General features: G+C 35.6%; 1 protein-coding gene across 1 annotated transcript in view; it reads left to right on the top strand.

The window, feature by feature from the left end:
- CCDC102B (coiled-coil domain containing 102B) overlaps positions 1-24138 on the top strand; it is a 191617-nt gene extending 167479 nt beyond the window's left edge. The window contains 3 exon segments of the mRNA XM_042962700.1: positions 20312-20521; positions 23838-24094; positions 24096-24138. Of these exon segments, the coding sequence (XP_042818634.1) occupies positions 20312-20521; positions 23838-24094; positions 24096-24138 (510 nt within the window).
- Positions 24139-24811: the final 673 nt, after the last annotated feature.

The following is a 24811-nucleotide window of genomic DNA, read 5'->3' on the forward strand; positions in this document are numbered from 1 at the left end:
CACTATATGCCACAAATAGGGGACAGTGTCCTACCTTGTAGAGTACCTCCCTCAAGATGGAAAACATAGATGTCATTTGATAAACCATTCTCACTTTCTCAGGCTTTCTGTTGACTTGTAATTGATATTTGGAGGACTAGTCTTGGTAATACACCCATTTTTTATTTCCTTTGCTGTTAAATGTGCCCGAGCTTTCAGGTGATGTTTCATAGGAATTGATGTTGGTAAACTAGTTTCTGTGTAAGGTTTTAGATCATTCTGCTGGCTGAGACAAGAGAAAAGACAAACAAGAGTACTTTTCAATTTACGTGACAACTATACATTGCCTCCTACAGAAAGGGTCTGGTCTATTGTCCCTAAGTGGCTGTCAGTTGAGCCTCCCAGATCAGGCATCCAGCAGGTGAATAGCTAGATAAGCTCTGCTGGGAGGAAGCCCATTCCATTGGACCCAGGCATAACCTGCAACCCTGATATTATGGCAACTCACCTGTTATTCAAGCACCAGTCTGGTGGAGGACTAAAAATGCCTCATGTTGACCAGATGCCAACATCTTTCCCACCTGGTTGCTAAAATGCCTCTTCTGTGGTGGAAAATCTGGCAGATATGATATGGGAATCAAAAAAAAGCCATACCTTTTATGTCCAAAACCATCTGTCCATCCCTATGCCTCTCGTACAGACCTCTTTATCTTTAGTGTTTCAGTTTTGCTTTGTCAAGGCCCCTAGCCAAAAGGTCAGTGGTTCACCACTTTCCAGTCAGTTGTATATATACTTACCTTCGGTCACTTGTCCCTTCAATCCACATTGATGACAAGTGTATTTCTCCAAGTACTGGAAGGAGTTTTCCTCATCGTTGTCCTTTAGAGCCACCACTGAGTACGTTTGTAGTAAAGTAGCTTCCTTTTTTTATCTCATGCTAACCTATCAAGATGACCCTCTCCTGGGTCAACCCTTTTGTTTTTGCCCTTCTACATTAGCTCATTGAAAGATATTGCCCGTGGACTCATATGTGTGAACTAAGAGAGAGGCATCCATGTGATATAGATAGATACCTTGAGGGTTTGGTCCATCTGTATGTGTAAATTACTGTTGTCCTCTGCACCTGTTGGGCCTGATCCTCAGTATATTATTTCCATTAAAAGAAGAATTGCTATTAAGTCTCCCTGATTTTATAGTTTCATGGATGAGGTAATATCCAGACCATGATGGGCAGCTCCAGCCACAGAGTCACTTATTGTCCCATGGTCAGGACTCATTCTCTACTAGGAACTGGTTTTAACAGTTGAGGAGCTAGTTTTCCAATAAAAAGTAGTTCACTTCTGGAGATGGCATTGCCTTGTTTGAGAACCCTCAGGGTCTGTTCTGTGACTCCTCTTTGGGGGTCTGTCAAAGTCTCCACCATACATTCTCATCTGTGACATATTTTAATGCAACAGCTTGGACCGGATGCTCCCTCCCTTGCTCTAGGCCCCACTCAAAAATGCCATGCTTTAAGTTACTCCGTAAATGGGTCAAAACCTTATTTCCAAGTGCGGCATCTCCAGTCTCCAAGGCCAACCATTCTGCCTCTTTCTTAGTGCTGTTAACTTGTTCCTCACCTTAGAGGTGATGATTCAGCATGCTCCAGAAAACTGGGTCCCTAAACATCTTATTGGAGTGGTAGGATCCTTAATCTGTGTGAATGAACTTCCTACTCTCTGACATGCCTGTGAGCTACTGGGGCACCCAGAGCACTTCCCACTTCTTGTTCATCATATGTAATTAGTATGATGTCTTCAATATCATGGACCAGTGAGATGTTCTGAAGAACATCAAGGTCATTTGAGGTCCGGCAAGGATACGACATCCAGAAAGAGAACGTGAGATTGGGTTACCACTTGATGACATTTGGCTGTCCATCATCACCCACCATTTGTCTGCTGTTTCCCAGGGCCATGCAGGTGGATTGTGTCTACATGGCGTTTGAGGAACTCGTTTCTGCAGTCCCACTGGAACAGGATAGTGCTTCAAGGTGTTCAAGTGCATCCACTCAAATAAGCTCTTTCTAGGTTCCAAGGTCCCACTGCTTCCTTCCCGGGGCCCTCTGGAGAACTGTCAAGACTGTTTTGTCTCCTGAGAAGCTCTTCCACATAAGATTAATTCCTGGGACTGGAGACACTCAGTCTGCCTGCTGGATTCAGGAGATAAGAGCTTCTTTAAACACAGTCAGGAACAACTTCTGGCTTTAATAACATTCTGTGATTTGAAAATTGGCTGACCCGAGCCTGTCAGCTATTTTCTTTATGGCTTCCAAGTCATTTAATAAAATCTGGCCACATCCAAAATCCATATCATTACCATTGCTTCTATATCATTTAACTGTTAAGCGACTACATAAGGTGTTTCTCCTTCAACTCTATGCTTCCCCTCAATGTTATCCTAGATCACAGGTGAGAATCATAGTTTGTATCCAGTACCACCAGGGGTGGGGGGATCCATTCATTCAAGTACCAGAATCACATCCAGAAGGTGTGTATTTCAGGGCCACTATTAGTACAGTTGTCTTCATTTGAGTCTTTCCAGAAAATATAGATTTTTTCATTCTCTCTCTCCCTTTTGATGTCTTCACTGGAGTCAACCATAATATGTTTCTTTTTTAAAAAATACAATTATCTCTTTGAATTATATTTTGGCCCTCATGTATACACTAATATTTATATTTTGATATGTGGATTCATTTTGCTACTCTGAGGCAGAGACTTTTACTATGTTATATGCCTTAGTTATGGAACGTTGTCACTATGGGTCTCTGCAAAGTCCCTGTCTTCTTTGTATTCATTCATTCATTCATTCATTCATTCATTTTTTATTGTCTATATATCCCTCTCTTGCATGCATTCCCCACATAGGCAACTATTGCAATATGTATCTATTCTTTATATATATTTTTGAAAATGTACATTTTAAACTGTTATAAGTGATATTATCATATGCCTCATTCTGCTTACTAATTTTTAAATTTAACATTATCTGTTATCTTTTAAGATTAATCTCTGTAATTAATGTACCTCTTGGACACAAGTTGTATTCATCATAATACTTTTTTCAAGGGGCACCTGGGTGGCTCAGTCGGTTAAGCGTCTGACCTGGTTTCAGCTCAGATTGTGATCTCACGGTTTCGTGACTTTGAGCCCTGTGTCAGGCTCTCTTCTGGCAACATGGAGCTTGCTTGAGATCCTCTTTCTCTCCGTCTCTCTCTACTCCTCCCCCACTCACGCTATCTCTCTCTGAAATAAATAAGTAAAAAAATAAAATAAAATAATACTTTTCTCAAATTCTTTAGCATGTATCATCTTAGAGTAAGGGCATTTTCCTACATAACCACAATTATCAATCCTAAGAAGTTATTAGCTGTAATATAATCAAGATCTGGTTCATATTTAAATTCCCTCTCTTCAGGAATGTCTTTTTGATCTGCTTGTCTTAATGCAGTTGAGTTTATTAATGCATAGGTGTTATCTTATTTAATCACCCTTTTACTCTAGAACTGCTTCTCCCACTATTTCCTCATACATTACTATTTAAAAAAATCAGATTAGTCCGGTGGCAGAATATACCACATTCTGGAGTTGTCTAATTGTTTGCTAATAGTATTGGTTATTCTTCTATGTCCTGAATTACCGGTAAAGAGGAAAGTAGGTCTAGAGCAGGATTTCTCAACCTCAGCACCGTTGACATGCTGTGAGATGTTGTTCTTTGTGTTGTAGGACATTTCGCAGTATCCCTGGCTTCTGTCCACCAAACTCTAGTAACATCTCTCCAGATGTAATGACCAAAAATGTCTTCAGACTTTACTAAATGTCCCCTTTGGGTAAAACCATGCTTGCTGGGAGCCACTGATTTACAGGCTAGTTACAGTCAGACTAAACATTTTTTAGCAAGAATACCATGTACATTACATACGTATTTCTTATGAATCACATAAAGAGAAACATAATGCAATGTTGTTCTGCTGTTAGTGATGCTGAACATGATTGCTTAATTAGGGTGTGGATTTGTAGCTTTCTCCAATATGATACTCATTTTGAAATTAGTGAATGATCTTTCAGAAAATTGTCTGATATCCTAAAATTACCCTGTTCTCTAAATATCTTTTCTCTAAGGATTTTGGCACCCGTTGATTGTTTTTATCTGAACTGGTTATAATTGTTATAATTCATAGTTTCCAGAGTTCTAACTCCACTATCCCTCTACATTTATTAGCTGGCATCCTTTTGCAACAAAGAAAAAAAAAGTTTTTAAAAAGTTTTCTCTTAGTCTCTTTTTCTATCTTTGAGTTGTATTATAGAGTTATGAATTTATTTTTCTTCGATGTATTATATGTTAATATTGATTTCACTTTTGATGCTCAAATTGCCCCAAATTTAGCCAGTAGGAGTCCTTTTAAGCTGGAACTAGTGTCCTTATGACATTTTCCCATTAATCACCGAGTGATTAACTGTTTTCAGACACAATTATGTTCTGGGTTCATCTTGTACTTTCTAGCTAGCTTCAGGTCTGGAGGCAAGGATTTCTCAATGTGCTATGGTTTATCTTACTGGAAAGATTTGGGTGCTGAACATGTTCATTTCCCTTGCAGTATATTTCTGTAGACACGTCCTTTCTGTAGACAGAAAACTGAAGTCACATTCATATTTCAAAATTTTCATTTAAATTTAGCATTAAGTATTTATTGCTGACCTTTTCTGCTGAGGTATAATTTACACACAATTTAAAGAACAGATATTGAGTGGTACTGGTCAGTGCATCATGAAATATGTAAGCATTTGTAAAAAGCACACTCTTTGCAAGATATGGAATATTTCTGCCACCCTGTAAAGTTCTCGAGTTTACTAACGCCCCTTCCCAATTTCCCACCTTAGAGGTACCACACATTTTACCCATTGGGCAGCACTTCATATAAAGGGAAACATACCTAATAATACTTGATGGCACCAGCCTTCTTTTGCTTATTATATCATATTTGGTTTCATGTGTGGTGTTTCGCGTATCAGTAGTTTGTTCCTTTTTACTTACTAACAATATAATAATACTCCATTGTATGAATACACCGAGAGTTGTTTATCCCTCCTCCTGTGGCTGAACATGTTTTTTAAGATTTTGATTGTAAAGAATACAACTTTGAATATATTTTAATTTATTTACGTTTTATGGTCATGTTTTTATTAATCTTGGGAGTGGAAATTATATCCCTAGGAGTGGAATTGCTGGTTGATAGATAGTATAGGTAAAAACTTAAGCTTTTAGAAAATTACCAAACCACTTTCCAACGTGAATGTCTCATTTCTTAATTTTTTTGTTATGTCTTTTCTTTTTAAAACTTTGTTTCTTTCCCAATAATGTTGATATATAAAGTTATTTGTTTTGTCTTAAAACATACATAAGGGGCGCCTGGGTGGCTCAGTTGATTAAGCGTCCGACTTCCGCTCAGGTCATGATCTCACAGTTGGTGGGTTTGAGCCCCACCTCAGGCTCCGTGCTGACAGCTCAGAGCCTAGAACCTGCTTCAGATTCTGTCTCCCTCTTGCTCTGCCCCTACCCCACTCATGTTCTGTTTCTCTCTGTCTCAAAACTAAATAAGCATAAAAAATTTAAAAAAACATGCATAAAATAGTTACAAATTCACAACATCAATGTTATTACCCATAATAGTCCTCTTAAGTGGAATTAAAGATTTCTGTGCAGTCCTCACTGTTCTCAGAATATATCCCATTGGATATTAAATGAGAGTTTTGTGTTAAAAATCACTTGAAAAACTATATTCCAGGTTATGTAATCAATATGAATTACACTCTGTTAGTTCACTTGTATCCAATATTATGGTTTACACTTTTTTCTCTTTTTGCTTTAATAGAATTTATGTTGGAGTGTGGTATTATAGTTTTCCTTTGTCCTGTGATAGTTTCATGAGGAGTATTTTCAGCAGCTGAAAGTATTTTTTCATATCTATGTTGTTGCAAATAGCAACATCCGGTTCTTTTTTATGACTGAGTAACATTCCATTGTGTGTGTATATACCACCCTTCTTTATCCATTCATCTATTGATGGACACTTGGGCTGCTTCCATAATTTGGCTATTATAAACAATGCTGCAAAAACCACAGTAGTGCATATATCCTTTTGAATTACTGTTTCCATATTCTTTGGGTCAGTAACTCCAGAGTGGAATTCCTGGGCCATAATAATAGTAATTCTATTTTTAACTTTTTGAGGAAACTCCACGTTTTTCTCTGGAATGGCTGCACCAGTTTGCACTCCCACCAACAATGCACCAGGTTCCCTTTTCTCCGCATCCTCACCAACACTTGTTACTTCTTGTGTTGTTAATGTTAGCCATTCTGACAGGTGTGAAGTGATGCCTCATTGTGGTTTTGATTTGTATTTTCCCTGATGATGAGTGATGTTGAGCATCTTGTCATGTGTCGGTTGGCCGTCTGCCTGTCTTCTTTGGAGAAAGGTCTGGTTATGCCCTTCTACCCATTTTTTAACTGGATTATTTGTTTTTGAGCAGTTGAAAGTTTTGATCTTTATTTTATTTTCTACTTTTAGTAGTTTTGTGTGGATATTGAATTTCTTTTTGTTTGTTGTGATGAAGGGGGTAGGGTTTTCCTAGACAAGCGACAATAATGACAAGTATTTCTGTGGGAGAAGGTGGAATAATGAAGAGGGTGGGTTGTGTACTTAATTTCCTAGTTCTAGAGTGCTCCCCTAGTTGACACACAAAGGACTGGGTTTTTTGTTTGTTTTTAATTAAAGCTTTTGGGTAGAAGAGATTAATACAGATTAATCTGTATTCTTATTCTTTGATAGGACCCTTAAGAGCAACTTCTTACTTTCCAATTTTTCTTTACCTGGAATTACCCAAATGACACTCTTGCCTTCTAGGATATATCTCCCCCATAACTGGTACCACCTCAAGACTGACAGCTATTATTCTTTGTACTTTCTAAGCTCCTTTCTTACATTCCTTCTAGTAGAGGATTTTCTGGTCCTCTCGGTTTGAGGTTTACTCTCAGTGTTTCCTGGTGGAGGGTGATGTGACTTCCCCTGCAGCGGTCCACCCTAGCTGGGGTTCCATCTAATGCCCAATTCCATCCGACTCTGCTCCTGCATGGTCTCTGGAGAGGACTCTGCAGCTCCTGGATATATATTGTAACTCTTACATGTGAATCGAGGTTTCTAATAAACTAAGTCTCAGGGCGCCTGGGTGGCTCAGTCAGTTAAGCATCCAACTCTCGATTTCAGCTCAGGTCATGATCTCATGAAATTGAGCCCCTCGTTGAGCTCTGTTCTTTTTTTTTTTTTTTTTTTAAGGCTTTAAAAAAATTTTATTTATTTACTTCTTATTTATTTTTATTTTTTTATTTTTTTCAATATATGAAATCTATTGTCAAATTGGTTTCCATACAACACCCAGTGCTCATCCCAAAAGGTGCCCTCCTCAATACTCATCACCCACCCTCCCCTCCCTCCCACCTCCCATCAACCCTCAGTTTGTTCTCAGTTTTTAAGAGTCTCTTATGCTTTGGCTCTCTCCCACTCTAACCTCTTTTTTTTTTTTTTTTCCTTCCTCTCCCCCATGGGTTTCTATTAAGTTTCTCAGGATCGACATTAGAGTGAAAACATATGGTAACTGTCTTTCTCTGTATGGCTTATTTCACTTAGCATAACACTCTCCAGTTCCATCCACGTTGCTACAAAGGGCCATATTTCATTCTTTCTCATTGCCACGTAGTACTCCATTGTGTATATAAACCACAATTTCTTTATCCATTCATCAGTCAATGGACATTTAGGCTCTTTCCGTAATTTGGCTATTGTTGAGAGTTCTGCTATAAACATTGGGGTACAATGCCCCTATGCATCAGTACTCCTGTATCCCTTGGGTAACTTCCTAGCAGTGCTATTGCTGGGTCATAGGGTAGGTCTATTTTTAATTTTTTGAGGAACCTCCACACTGTTTTCCAGAGTGGCTGCACCAATTTGCATCTCTGTTCTGCCAGCTTGCAATTCTCTCTCTCTCTCTCTCCCTCTCTCTCTCCCTCTCTCTCCCTCTCTCTCTGCCCCTCTCCTGCTCATGCACGCTCTCTCTCGAAATAAACAAACTTTAAAACAATAAAATAAGTCTCTTGGGCACCTGGGTGGCTCAGTAGGTTAAGTGTCCAACTTCAGCTCAGGTCATGGTCTCGCAGTTTGTGAGTTCGAGCCCTGCGTTGGGCTCTGTGCTGACAGCTCAGAGCCTGGATCCCACTTCGGATTCTGTGTCGCCCTCTCTCTCTCTCTCTTCCCCTTCCACCACTCGTGCTCTGTCTCTGTCTCTGTCTCTCTCTCTCTCAAAAATAAATAAACATTAAAAAAATTTAAAAAACAATAAAATAAGTCTCAATTATATTTGCAGAATGAATGATTTTATTTCTTCTTGTTGACTTTTGGAGGCTGTGTGGAAAGATGGGGACTTAGTCTGTGGTCATGTTCTAAGCTGTGTAATTCCCAAAAGATACTATTTTTTGACCATGAATGGTCATTTGTTATGGCATTGATTATAGAAAATAACTTCAAGAAACTTGTTTATTTGGGTATTGGAAAACAGACATCTAAATAACTTATAGGTCAAAGAAATAAATTTAATGGGATATAAGATTGAAAGATAAAACACTGAATTCTTGAGGGATTCTGCAAAATTCAGGGATATTTATAACATTAGTGACTATATTAGGAAACGGTTATGTGCACCATGGGATGGTGACTCTCAGATCTCAATTACAGGGAGTGTAATTAACCCAGAATTCTAACTGCTGTACTCTGAAATCCAGGCAATAAGATCATGCTTCCCACAGGCTACTCCCAACAGAAGGCAGCCTCCTTGTTTCTGGGAGATGTGACCTTCTTGCTAACTTAACAGCTCCTCTGTGACCTCACCTAACTCTCTTTGGACTGCAATGACATCTAAGATGATTCCACCCAACTGTCTTTTCTTCCCTCTCTCCCCCTGACTCAAAGTCAGCCCTGATTGCAATCCAGCTGCCCCCTGCCTCTCCTGACTCCCTTCTCATTTTCTCTCCGATGCATTCCTCCTAATAAAGTCATTGCATTTTTAATCCCATTGTATAGCTGCTTCTTGGAATACCTGGAATAACAAAATAACAACGACAAAAAATTAAGGAGCTAATATTCTAATAGAAAAAAATAACAATGGCTGTAGAAAGAAAGGAAAAAAAAGACAATATTAGGAATTAATAATATATTTAAAAAGTGTATTACAGTCAACAAAACCAGAAGTTGGTTCTTCATTAAAAAAAAAAAAAAAGAAAAAAGAAATAAACTGAAATGAAATTCAAGTAAAATTAATCAAGATCTATAATTAGAAAAAGCTAGTAATTAAAAAGGGACACAGCCTTAGATAGAGCAGAGATTTACAAAGATAAGGAAACACTATGAAGGGACAGTGCTAATAAAAATAAAATCTTACATGAAATAAATTATTGATTGGAAAAATATAGCTTACCCACTATGACTCTTATATAAATAGAAAGCCTGAATTTATTTATAACATTATATAAAGTAAATTAAAATTAATAAATTAAAACTCTTCCTACAATAAAACTCCAGTATCAGAATGCTTTATGGTTACATCGTACCATTCGAAGTAAATAATTCCAATTTTTTAAAATGTTTTTAATGTTTTTATTTATTTTTGAGAGAGAAAGACAGAGTATGAGTGGCAGAAGGGCAGAGAGAGAGAGAGAGAGAGAGAGAGACACCCAGAATCCAAAGAAGGCTTCAGGCTCTGAGCTGTCAGCACAGAGCCTGATGTGGGGCTCAAACTCATGACCGCGAGATCATGACCTGAGCCAAAGTCAGACACTTAACTGAGTGAACCACCCAGGCATCCCAATTATTCCAATTTTATAGAACATATTCTAGAAGAGAAAAAGAGGAAAAAATTTCCAACTTTTTCTACTGTGTTTAATCCTAATGTTCCACCTAGGCAAGTATAAGACAGGAAAAGTACAATCATTCTCACATGTATATGTAGAGGCAATAATATTAACCAAGTAGAAGGTGTCTTAATCTCATAGTAAATAAAAATGGTTGATTTGTCACAGAAACAGAAGATGTATTGTAACGTTGGGTAATTTGTCACATAAATCAGCACATTAAACAGAGTAAAAGAAAAAATTATGTGGTTATCTCAAAGATTACATAAAAAAATAAAAACAGTTGCTACAACTTATTTCATTATTGTACGGAAAAATATTTTAGCACACTAGGAATCAAGAGGACTTTTAAAACTTGATAAAGTAGCAACATTTTAGAGCAAATTCTTTATTTAAAGATGGAGTATCAGAGCGTGCTATCCCTTTCTTGATTCAAGATTCTACTTCAGATGCCAGAGGGTTCAACAAAAAAAGAAAAATAAATAAAATAATAAGAATTGGCAAGATACAAAATTGTAATTATTACAGATGACATAATTATCTCTTTGGAAAATAGAAAGTAACCTACAAAATATAATTCACAAGAGTTTAGGGATACTGCTGGGTATAAGATCAATTAAATATGTATACACCAGCAAAAATTTATATTTATATGTATATTATGTGTATATAATACATATAATAAATAGAGTAGTATTTGTGCAATGATTGGTAGACCAAAGAAATAGAATAAGAGACGAGAATCAGAGCCACACACGTATGGACAGTTGATTTGTCAACAGATTTGTCATTGCAAACCAGTTGTGAATAGGGAGCTGGTAAAAAGTGCTGACTTTAGACTAAAGATGAATGGAAGGAATTAACTCGCCTCATTATAATATTAATCTTTTGAACGAATGATCTCATTTTAATGTAAAAAAATAAAGATTGTGTAATTCTGGCTTAATCAAGACAAACTATGTTTTATTCTTATGTATTTTTTAAAAAATTCATCAATGTATCTCTTTTGTGCAATTTCCCCCCAAATCAGATACTAAAAAGCAGCATATCTGAAACATAAACGTGTTCTACTAAGTCATTCTTGATGTAAAGTAGTGATTTAGGGGAAGCTCATAAGTCCTTGCCACTATTTCATTTTTAATTCATTGTCCTTTTCTACTATTTTCTTCTGTAAATTATATATGCACTTTTTTTCTCCTTTACAGCTCAGCGTTAATAATTAAAGTTATCTTTCTATTTTATCTGAACCATCAGGGTATGTGCAGTTAGTCAATATACCTTCTAGGTCAAATGATACTGTGAGCTATCAAAATCTCCGAGACAACCTGTTTGTTAACTCTGGGGCCAAGAGAGTTTGTCTACTTTTAAATTTAATTTTAGGAGAGATTTTGGAAATAAGGAAGGTCTACCTTTCATAGCTTGCTTAATTTCATCTTTCTTATAATGTACTTATTTTCCTACCACAGATCTTGCTAAGAACTGTGTTACCATAGCTTTCCTTAGTACTCAGTACTACTGGAGGGTGTAGTTAGCCCATGGCAAAATTAAGTTCCATTAGACCTACCTTACATAAACCTCTGGTCCTGTTCTCATTGGAACAAAATCCGTATCTTTAAAACTCTATTGTGTTTCACTTCTCAAGTTCTGGAAGCACTGCTTCTGTGAAATTCATGCCTGATCAAGTTTATGAGAAATCCACTGCAGCATATCAGAGCTTGGCAGGAGAGGTGCACAAAAGCATCTTTGCACTGTTTTGTGTTTAGGTTATCGCTTTTCTCTGGTTGTTGTAGGACATGTTCATAAACAGTTTTCTATGCTTGACATAATAACAGCGTGTTTATTCACATTTTAAAATCCTGACAATTACTAGGATATGAATAGATGATTATTATATCACCTACATCATTGTTCGATGATTGTACATTGAAATGGAGAAAATATTTGTGTATGAAATTTTGTAACACCAGTAAGAATTTTTTAGGCTGCCTACCATTGTTGTAAAACCAGGGGTCCAAAATACCCATTTTGAGTTTTTCTTTGTGAAATCCGTAAGTTTTCTCTGCCAGGGTGTAAGCAAGTCTTTATAAATGTATTTCTCTTGTCATTCTAATATGTATAGACTTATTTATACATAGAAACACTGTTTTTTTGTAATTTTCTTGCATTGCTTTTGATTCATGTTCAATCAAAAGTATGTATTTTGGCCTCCATTTTATTGAAGTATAATTAACATATATTGTCTTACTAGTATCAGGTATAGAATATGATTTGACAATTCTATAAATTACTCAGTGCTCATCATGATAAATGTTCTTTTATCCCCTTAATCTGTTTCACCCATCCCCCAACCCACCTCCCCTCTGGCAACTGCCAGTTCGTCCTCTATATTTAAGAGCCTGTAATTTTTTGTCTCTTTTTTCTTTGTTATTTCATTTGTTTTGGTTCATAAATTCCACATATGAGTGAAATCGTATGATATTTGTCTTTCTTTGTCTTTATTTTACTTAGCATAATACCCTCTAGGTCCATCCATGTTGTTGCAAATATCAACATCTCAGTCATTTTTATTGCTGAGTAATATTCATATATGTGTGTATGTATTCATGTATATATATGTATATATATATATATAAATGTATGTATGTACATATACATATACATATATATAAACACCACATTTTCTTTATTAGTTGGTGGACAGTTGGGCTGCTTTTATGTCTTAGGTCTTGTAAATAATGCCCCAATAAACATAGAGATGCATATATCTTTTCAAGTTAGTATTTTTATTTCCTTTGGGTAAATACCCAGTAGTGGAATGACTGGATCATATGGTAATCCTGTTTTTAATTTTTTGAGGAGTCTCCTTACTGTTTCCCACAGTGTCTATACCAGTTTGTGTTCCCACAAACAGTGCCCGAGGGCTCCCTTTTCTCTGGCTTTCCTCTTTTTTTTTGAAAAAAATGTTCGTTTGTCCTTTATCAAAATTTATAACTTTTGCTATGAAAGACACTAGTAAGATAATTAAAACACAAGCCGAAGATTAGTGAGACATATTTGCAGAACATATATCTGGTAAAGGGTAAATATTCAAAATACAAAAATATCTCTTTTTTAAAAAAAGCTTTTATTTTATTTTTTAAAAGAAGTTTTAGATTCACCACAAAATCAAGGGTTAAGGGGAAAGTGTAGAGGTTTATGGGTCCCACCCCTGCACATGCATAGCCTTCCCCACTATCAGATCCCTCCCAGAGTGGCACATTGTAACAACCGATGAACCTACCCTGACACATCATTATCACCCTAAGTCCACAGTTTACATTAAGGTTCAGTATTGGTGTTGGACATTATATAGATGTGGACAAACATAACGTATCCATCATTGTGGTATCATGCACAGTACCTTCACTGCCCTAAAATTCCTGAGCTTCACCTACTTATTCTCCCCTATCTTCAGCCTCTCCTTTAATCCCTGCAACTTCTGAAAAGCACTAATATATTTCTGTGTCTCTCATAATGTTGCCTTTTCCAGAATGCCATATAGTTGGAATCATACAGTATGAAGTCTTTTCAGATTGGCTTTGTAGTAATATGCATTTAAGATTCCTTCATGTCTTTTCATGGTTTGATAGCTCATTTCTTTTTTGGGCTTCATAATATTCCACTGTCTGGACATATCTCAGTGTATCCATTTGTGCCTCCTGAAGGGTATCTTGGTTGCTTCAAGTTTTGGCAGTGATGAGCTGCTATAAACACCCTTGTGTCCATTTGTGTGTGTGTGTGTGTGTGTGTGTGTGTGTGTGTGTGTGTGTGTGTGTGTGTTTATTTTTGTGTGGACATAAGTTTTCAGCTCCTTTGGCTAAATACCAAGGATCATGATCACTGGATAATATGATAAGAATGTTTAGTTTTGAAAGAAACCTCCAAACTTCCTCTCCAAGTGGCCATATTCTTTTGCTTTCCCACTAGCAAAGTATGAAAAGTTCCTGTGGCTCCACGTTCTTGCCAGCATTTGGTGTTGTCAGTGTTCTGGATTTGCATCATTCTAATAGTTGTGTATTGGTATCCCATTGTTTTAATTTGCATTTTCCTGATGATGTATGATGTGGAGCATCTTTTCATATGTTTATTTGACATCTGTATATCTTCTTGGTAAGATGTCTATTATTTATACATCATCAGCCTATTTTCAATTGGGTGGTTTGTTTTCTACTGTTGAATTTAAAGAATTCTTTGTGCATTTAGGATGACAGTCCTTTATCATATATGCCTTTTGCAAATATTTTCTTTCAGCCTATGGTTTGTCTTCTCCTTCTCTTGACATTGTTTTTCACAGAGCAGACATTTTCAATTTTAATGATCTAGTTTATCAAATTATTTCTTTCATGGATCGTACCTATGGTTATGTATCTAAAAAGCCATCTCCAAATCCATAGTCATCTAAATTTTCTCCTGTGCTACATATCTTCCATGAGTTGTTACAATTTTGTGTTTTACACTCTCATTTATAATACATTTTGAGTTAATTTTTGTTAAGGGTATAGTGTCTGTATCTAGATTAATTCTTTTGTACGAGGATCCCTCTTCTTCTATGTAACTTTGGCACACATTTTATTTCAAATTACTTCTGGGGCTCCTTACTTTTAGAAATTTTCCTAAGATTTAAAATGAAACTAAAGTAAGTAAAATGCATGTGACATTACCCGTTACTAAAATCATTTATTATTCTCTTGACTTTTGGTAGAAGAGGGTGTGAGCTGTCAACTGAGCTGTATTTAACTGTGGACAAGTGGGAAGTAGATTTTTATTTAGCAGAGAGTTTACGCAACTCTTTTTCTTTTCTCTTCTTCTTCTTTTTTTTTTTTTTTTTTGATTCTAAGTCTTGGTTAGAGAAAGAATGTTAAAAGACTCAGGGAAGGCTGACATCAGTAATATGCACAGTGCATTAGCTTTGAGTTGCCAGACTTTTTCATGTGAGTCCACAGAATTGCTTTCCCTCTGAATTAATTTGCTGATAGAGAAAGATGAAGGAAGGATCAAAACCCCAAAATATATCAAAAGAAAACATACTTTTGCTGTAACACAGTACAATGGATTCAAAACGTGTTGGTTGTTACTGCTTGCAGATATATACATACATTAGCAGCTGTTAGCCTGGTATGGGTAGAATGAGCTCAGGACTGGAATCAGAGAGGACCTCTAGGTGAACCATAGACCTGGCTCTCTGCCTACCTTGAGAATTACTTCTACTCTTAAGGACCCCAGTTTCCTCATGGTAGCAAGTACAAACTTACAGGATTATTGTAAGGATAAGAGCCTATATGGTTCTTTACCAAGAATATATATTACCCTCAGTAAAAGAGTAATCATCTTACTGCTAGGAAATAGCAAGCTTCCTGCCTTTTACCTTTAACTTCCAAAAATCATAGTTTGTAGTCCGATTTTATGGCTGACTTGGCTGAAATGAAAATTCTGAATATCTGCAAATATAGTATTGGCATATCCACATCGGTTGCAGGTGACTCCTCACTGGCCTACAGAATGTCACACACAGTGCTCTCTGTTGGGGCTTTCCTCAGTTGACAAGGTCCATTTACAAAATGATCATCATTTTGATAAAATAGGAAAAAGAAATAGACTATTTTCATCCGTCCTTATTTGATTTGGCCGTTGCTATGTTTTATTCTTTAGAAAACAAATTTATCACATGAAATATTTGAGTTTGGAATAAATATTTCCCCTAAATAATAGAATTTCTGCCTCATAAGACTAGGCTCTAGGAAGTATTTTCTACATTTTATAAATGAAAAATGGAGGCTTTCAAGATTAAGAGAATTGGGACCCAACTCTAGGTCATTTTGCCGTAAGTCTTGTCTTTATGTCACTGCGTTCACCTGTCGCAAAATGCAGTGGAACTATGCTGAGAAATGACTTAAGGGTAAAGCTGAGAAATCCTCCTGGTGTTACGTACTGTAGGCTAAATGACTGGTTCTTCTAGGATGCTTTCTTAATTTTGTTTTGTGTGTAATTGTTGTGATTGAAATATAGGAATGCTGTTTCCTAGAGACTACCATTGTGTGCTTTCTCCTCATAGATCACTTACGTAGCTTGTGTCAGGTCCCAGGCTCATGAACAAAATGGCACAGCTCTGGTTTCATAAACCTACATTCTAGTTATGGCATTGATTGGGATCTTTGATGTCTTCTCAAAATTGTCAAGCACTAATAATTGGTGAATATCGAGTGAGTAGGTGTAAATGTTTATAAATGACCCCGTATTCTATCTTTAAGGGTAATCACAATATTACATTTTCCACAAGCAACTCAAATGATTGTTGTGTTCGCACTTACTTTCAAAAACCACTGCCTGCTTGTCCAGATTCCTTTTATATCCTACTCTACCCCACACCATGATTGAACACTTGCCTCTTAGAATGCTCAAACCTATTTCCTGTTTCCTCTATTGGAACACTCTTGCCTTGATTCTGACTCTTTGCTTTCTTAAACTTCAGATTTCAGCTTATATACTATTCATTCAAATAACCTCTGATTGCCTAATTTATCACAGGCCTTTCTCAGAACACAGGTTGTTTCCTCCCCCGTGAATCTCTACCCAATTTATACCTATGTGTTTATTTGTATTTTGGAAATAGAATATTCATTGCCTCTTACATAATAGATACTCAATAATTGTTGAACACCTGAACAGTTGGGTATTTATATATTTTTCTCGGTGCTTAATATGTATAACATTGGAAATCATTAAAGCAACAAATATTTTATTGATTACTCTGAAGAGAATATATTTTTACCTTAAAATTTTTAGAAAACATTTTTTCGATAATTTTTCATATTACCTGAAATTTAATGACAGTACCCATGATTAGTTAAAATTCATAGAATTTTAGAGTTAGAACTAAAATATTTTAAGATGTTCTCTTGATCAGTAGAAGCAAATCAATGGAATTGCATTCAATTTGGTGATTCTTGGAATTGCTTACCATAAATCTGAGGGCTTAAAATAGTACCTGATGTTTATTTTGCCTTTTTAACTTGCATTTAGTTGAATGGCTTTTAATGTGGTAGATTTTCATATGATTCTTGGAAAAGAATAATTTGATAAGAAAAAATTTTGTGAAATGAAAACAGAAATAAAACTGCTTATAATATAAATAAAACTGCTTATAATATAATATCACCTGGGTGGCTCAGTCGCTTAAGCATCCGACTTTGGCTCAGGTCATGATCTTGAAGTCTGCGAGTTTGAGCCCTGAATTGGGCTCTGTGTTGACAGCTCAGAGCCTGGAGCCTGCTTCCGATTCTGTGTCTCCCTCTCTCTCTGCCCCTCTCCCGCTCACACTCTGTCTCTCTCAAAAATAAAGAAATGTTTAAAACAAATTTTAAACTGCTTATAATATTTGTGATGTTCCAATTTCCACATAACCTTTACTTTTTTGCTGTGTCTTGTATACATAAATTTATCATATAATCACACTGTGTTAATAGGCTGCAAATAACAAATAATCAGATGTGATTATTTAAGATTTGTTGTTATGACTGGTAAAATCATTCCTTTATTTTTTTTAAAGATTTAGAGTTTATTCAATCAAACAATCTATTACTTTTTTAAAACCTTAGTTCTATCTGCTACCTGTTATTAGGAATAAAATGGACTTCATCAATTTCTTTTAAATGCCTACAGTTTCATAATACCCTGACATACCATCATATTATATATCCCCTTGGCCAAAATATATATTTTTTTCCCCAAATTAATTTTTCTTTAAAAAATTTTTTTTTTAATTTTATTTATTTACTTTGAGAGAGAGAGAAAGCATGAGTCAGGGAGGGGCAGAGAGAGAGGGAGAGAGAGAATCTCAGGTATGGATCCCAAGCTCTACACTGTAAGCATGGAGGCTTGCTTGAACCCACAAACCATGAGATCATGACCTGAGCTGAAGTTGGATGCTTAACCAACTGAGCCATTCAGGCGCCCCTAAGATTAATTTTCATCACTAAGTTAATGATTTTTTCTTACAGCTTTATTATTTTAATTCTCATAAGTGACATGATGATAGTCAAAAAGTTTAAGCATGAACCTTAATAATTAAAGAAATGTCATATTGGTAATTGGATTTTGAAATACTGTTTTCACCTTAAATCCCCCAATAGATACTCCACATGTTTAACCACATTGTCTAAAATTTGGTCCCTTAGTTTATGATATTTAGTTGATACACAAGGTCCAGTCTCAAGAATGTAATTTTTGTTTCCTGTTTTTTAGAAGCCAGAACATCTCTTTGATTTGGGAACAGACTATTTTCTATAATAATGGTATAATTATGTGTACATGAAAAAGGGTGTTTTAGAAATTTTTTAATGCAAATTCATTTCCAAAGATATTTTTGAAGTCTAACATTTTCCTTAAGTTGATCTCTCTTTTAGAATTTAAAATGTCATGAAAAATACTTTATAATATTATAATACTAATCAGTACTTTGCAATCAAGCCGTTTAAAACTATGTAAAAATGAATAATTTCCAATTTCTATCCTTAACAGTTTAAAAATGTCTCACATTTTAATCATGTTACATAGTTTACAAGGCATTTCAAATAACTGATTTCATTCAGCCCTTATAATTCCATGGATTTGGTGGGTCTGGTGTTCTCATCCGAAATTAATTTTTAAAAAGGAACAAAAAGAGGAAACGTTTTATTCAGAATCAGCCAAAAAATGGTAAGTGACAGAATCAGGACTAGGTTCTACTTGTTCTTCTACTGTGAAGTGTGGCTTCACCATACAGATATATACCATAAAATTACTTTGACGTTTGGATATACATATGCTCAAATTATGAGAGAAATACGTATATAATTATTTCCCCCAAATTATATGGCCACAGTGTTTTTTCTCTAAGTAGAACATTGCTATACAAAGTGTTTTCCTGTCAATTTAATTAATTTTACTTCTCACAGACCCTGTTACATTAGAGAATAAATTGTCCACATGGGGAGATTAAGTTGCCTGACCGAATTTACCCACAGAATAAATGGTGAAGTCAAGATTAGAATTCAGAGCTCAGGATTAGAATTTAGAACTAAAAAAGCTACTAATCATTTCTACTTACAACATCCAGAACAAGAAAAAAAAATAATCATAGCAGGCAATTATAATTTAATGTCATTATAATAACGAGCAAATATTTAAACATAATGAAACTGAATAAAATAAACACGTTTGATATTGCCTCTTTAAAATCTAAATAGAAAAATATTAAAACAACAAAAACTGACCAAGGGAGAGAGACATTAAAATTACCCTAAGTTCAATAAATCAAAACTCCTAGAGGTGGGTTCTTGTTCACCAGTAATTACCAACAACTCCCTAAGGCAATCTCATGTGCAGCCGTGGTTGAGAATCATGGGACAGAATTGGAAGTGAGCAGACTTTGTCCCTAAGGGGCCAGATAGTAAATAATCTAGGCTTTGCTGGTCATACAGCCTCTGTCTCAACAGTTCAACTCTGCCATTGTTAGTGTGACAATAATCATAAGCAATATGTCAATGAATGAACATGACTGCATTCCAATACAACTTTATTTTTGACACTGAAATTTGAATTTTGTATAATGTCAGTGTGCCTGAAGTAGTATTCTTTTTTAATTGTTTTCAACTATAAAAAAATGAAAAACTACTATTATCATGGGGTATACTAAAAGAGATGGGTCAGATGTGGCCCCCTGGCCATGGTTGTCAACCTCCAATTCTCTGGAAATCCAATTAGCCACTCACTCATGTGTGCTTGACTATATTTTATAGTACTTTAATTATGGATTATACTATTTTGTTTCACTCGCTTGTCTTTGTCCTCAGTGACTAGTATAATATGTGGAACTTGAAAGGTATGGTAAATAAATAAATAAAGGTAGAGTAAATAAATAATAAGTGAATGAATACATGCACTATATCCATCCAACCAAAATTACCCAAGAAATTATTTCGTGCCTTCCCAATGGATAATGTTCATCATTTAAGTGGAGATGATCGCCAGAATATTATCGTTTCTCATTTGACATATTTATTTGACAAATATGGTCTGTGCGATTATAGAAATAGTCTCATGAACCAAGAGGAGGACTGCATTTATCTAGGGCATGGCCTGGTCTTAGGATCTTCGTGTTGTTCACAACTTTTCAGACAAATACAGTGTTCTTTTTAAAAATTATATAAATCTATGTGTCTGTGAACCTTTCTTAGTGGGAGCTTGTTTGCTGGGTGCCTTGCCTTTTGATAATTACAAATGCTACATGTTGCTTCTTTGTGTTTTCTGTATTTAGCTAGAGAGACTGCAAGCTGAAAATATCTTGGAGCGGGACAAGAGGGAAATACTTGAAACAGAAAAACAAGGACTGGAAAGAGAAAATAGAAGGCTAAAGGCCCAAGTGGAAGAAATGGAAGAGCTTCTGGAGAGGAGAAATGTATTAAGTGCAAACCCTCCAGGTCCTGACTTCAAGACCTCACAAATTGAACTGCAGGAAAAAATCAAGGTATCGGGGCTTCTTGGAAGCAAATGTTCTCACTCACTGTAAGTTGCCTCCCTCACGCTGCCTTAACTTTTACCCACCTCCAAGTCTGAATATTTCCTTTGTACTATTTAACATCTAATGCTTGCTCTTTTTCTCAAGTAGAATAATGTTGTTCATGCATATGGAAACAGTGTAACAGATTTTGTATGAAAATGTTACACTATTAGGGTGCCTGGGTGGCTCAGTCGATTAAGCGTCTGACTTCGGCTCAGGTCATGATCTCACGGTTTGTGAGTTCGAGCCCCGCATCAGGCTCTGTGCTGTCGGTTCAGGGCCTGCAGCTTGCTTTGGATTCTGTGTCTCCCTCTCTCTCTGTCCCCCCTCCACTCTTGCTCTGTCTCTCTCTCTGTCTCTCAAAAAAATGAATAAACGTTAAAAAAAATAAAAAATAAATAAAATATTAAAAAAAAGAAAATGTTACAACTGTGACAAATCCAACACTTTCAAGCTTTTCTAAAAGGAAGAGAAAATGAAAGGATGGACCTTTGTATTTTTCATTTCCTTTTACAGTTTTGCCCCAGTGTTTTTCAAGCAATTGATCTTATTTTTAAGTAAGTCTGTTTCTCCGTTAGTTTGAACAACTGTGTAATAGGCATTTGTCAGTAACTTTAGTAAGGATCTGCATAAACGTTTCAATTTAGTTTCAATTCCGTTTACTCTTCTCTGGTTCTTTTTTAGTCTCAGAAAAATTGTTTTTGAGTCAATACAATGCATCATGTTTCAAATAGCTTTTGTAGCCTATAACATAAATGTTAAAACTAGATTTAAATTCAAAATCTGGCTTTGAGAAATTTAGGTTGTCTTGGAATTATTTTATCCTAAAGTCAGTAGACATAATTACTGCTATAAATGGGATTGCTTTAAAATAAATTGTTTTTAGATTTTAAAAATAATCTCTTAATGGCAGTTGCAATTTGTGTGTTTTAGTGTCAACATGCTGCAAAACATTTACATCTTGTTTCTATTTCTTCCATTAAAGTACATATAGTATCTTTTTTTATTTAAAAAAATTGTTAATGTTTTATTCATTTTTGAGACAGAGAGAGACAGAGCATGAGCAGGGGAGGGGCAGAGAGAGAGAGGGAGACACAGAATCCGAAGCAGACTCCAGGCTCTGAGCTGTTAGCACAGAGCCCAACCCGGGGCTCAAACTCACAAACCACGAGATCATGACCTGAGCCGAAGTCGGACGCTTAATGGACTGAGCCACCCAGTGCCCCTAGTACATAGAGTATCTTAATGCACTCTTCTGTCTTTTCATTCCATTTCTTTACCAGTGAATTAAAAGTGAGTTTGATAAGCTCATATCTTTTAGTTATATAAGTAGTTCCTACTCATATGAGCTCTAAAAGCTAAAGATGGCCAGAAAAGTTGAATTCCATTTCACCTTTCCTTATTTCTTGTGATTCTAGAGATTAATTGCAAATACAAGATTAAATTGCATTAGTGGTTTGTGACTTGCAAGTGCAAATATCCATTTTGTTACAGCAAAATGTTGTATGAAACCAGCCTTAATAGTGGTTCCGATATACATAACATCTGTAGAGATGTTTTTATGTGTCTCTACTTGTGGAAGCACAGAATTATTTCAATTATGAAACAAGTTTGATCACCAAAATACCTGGGTATGTTTGACTCACCTGAACTAACAAGCGTTTATATTATACTCTGTGGGTGATGTGAAGATGAACGAATCATTATCCCTGCCCAGAATGGGCTTAAAGTCTATATAAATACATAAATCATTATCAATAGGACATCATGTTGATTGCTAAGAATAAAGTAGAATGGGAATACAGGCGAAGTAATTAATCCTATTTCATTTTGATTCCTATGTGGTTACCTCAAAATGTTATAAAGTATGTCAGTTAGGAAATACGAGAGTTGATTGGGGCTGTTTGGAACTGGCACTGGTATATACCATTGGTATATATATTGGTATATACGATTGGTATATACCAATCGGCATGTCCTGTCAACAGGGCACAGAGTCCGTCCCTGGGGTCTTTGAGACAAGTGCGGTTCTTCACTTAGAACTAAACACAACTTGGAAACTGAGAAGATTCTGGAAGGCCTAACCAACCCAGTGGGTGTGTTCATCCATCAGAAAACTATTCCTCAAGTATATATTATCTTGACCACCAGGAAGAGGTGCTGGTGATTCTTACTCTTCATTCAGAATTCAGACTCCCTACATGAACCAAAATAATTATCACAGAACAGCTGCAGGTCAAAATCCTTGGTGCCACAGAGATCCCCACTGGGATCAAGATTGTGTCCCCAAATGCCAAACGGATCAAAGCTGCATATAGAACATGCCTAAGTCCAGAGAATAGTGCAGATTTTATTATAACATGAAACTAAATTGTAATTTTAATATAATTTTAATAATACCTAATTTATATGTATATAAACTATGCATGCAAGTTCCATATAGGAGTATCATGTGTATATATGTATATAATTATCGTATAGAAGTAACATATATCTATGTGGATATAAATACTGTATATGAGAGCGATAGTGGAAATAAGTGTTGGCATGTAAGTGATAAAACAGTAACCACTCAGTTATCAGTCTCTAAAAGAGGTGTAAGTTCTCTTACTACATTATATTTATATCTATTGCATTTAACAAATGTCTGTGACAGACACAAAACTACCTGGTATTCATGGAAATCTCCATATCGATAAATTGTGTTAATTTCTTGAACTGTAACATTCTCATTGTTTGATGATTTTTTTGTATAAATCATTATACAAGAGGGGAAGAATTTTGCATATATATTTGAAATATATAGAGTGCTATATTTTGCATACATTTTTGCATATTTCGGCTTCAGTATTACAGGGAATAGATTTTTAAAGAAAACATCTTTTAATTTTAAATTGCACTGTTAATTTAAAGACAAAGATTCTGCTTAACACAGATGATCTCATCACATGAATGTCCATATTGTGGTTGTTTTCATGTCCTATGTTAAGGCTATGTGTGCATCATTTTTTTACAATTAAAAAACAAAAACAGCAGCACACCTGAATTTTTAATGAATACATTGCAAAATTACTAATCAATATGATATATGAGAGATGGGACCATGCCTACAAGAGACACAGAGAGAAGTAAGTTTCAAGACAACCCATAAATCGTGAGGTTAAGAAAATAACATCTTCAGGGCTTGGGGAAAAGAAAAAGAAAAACTTGAAGGACTTCACCAAATCTAATCTCTTTTTGAGCTTTTACTTCCACCTCTCTTCCTCCCTTTGTTCGTTTCCAGGAACTTTTAGGAGGACAGAGAGGACAGGAGAGAAGAGAGGACAAGAGAAGACAAATGAGGGAAAAAGAAGGGAAAAGTGGAATTTGTGCCAACTATAAAGTGAGAGGACATAACAGAATAACCAAAATGGGAACAAACACATATAGGCTAATATTTATCAAAATATGTCCTGATTTTGCTGTAATGGAGAAAAGTAGAGTTGTAATTCCCAACCATTTTTCTAAAAATGATACCTTTAAATGCTCGTTTGCTTTACCTACTTTACTCAGTGACAGGGAGTTTTGTACTTGGAAAGCCTTGATTCTGTAGATATGCAGTGTTTGTATTCTCCATTCCAAATAACACGTTTTGAAGTGAAAAGTTATTGGAAAAAGTGGTCAGTATTCTATGGGGTAAAGCCCCATGAACTAGTCAACATGCCTTTTGTGGAGCTTTTTGGAGGCTTGTTTTCTTAAATCATTCTGGCAACTGACTCTTCCTTCAGGTCACACGGTGGGTCATTTTCAGAAAGCTAATGTGACAGAGTGGTAATTGATGTGTCTCAGGAAAATGATGAATTAATCTAAGAGTAGAAAGGCCATCAAAGTCAATTCCTAATGAATTTACATTACTGACAGTGTCCATTTCTTGAATAGGAATGACATTATTTTGCTTAGTAACTTTATCCTCAGAAATGTTTTATTTTCACTCAGAGGTTTATCAGACAAACCTATGGCTTTGTTAACTTCTTCACTCATTATTTGTCTTTTAAAACCTTCATTGCTCATACAATTATTGAATAATTTAAGAATAAATATATCTGTTCTTATGCTGTTGTAAAATAATAATTTTAAATATAAAATAACCTAATTTGATGTTATTAGGGTTATTTCACCTTTTTCTTTAACCATTCTTACATAGCTTTGCTTTCTGTGGTACACTAGAAATTTTAATTTTTAATACAGTGATTAGTAAAAATTTATATTACTGTAGAG

Source organism: Panthera tigris, chromosome D3 (assembly GCF_018350195.1).
Source record: "Panthera tigris isolate Pti1 chromosome D3, P.tigris_Pti1_mat1.1, whole genome shotgun sequence".
In the NCBI taxonomy this organism is placed as follows: Eukaryota; Metazoa; Chordata; class Mammalia; order Carnivora; family Felidae; genus Panthera; species Panthera tigris.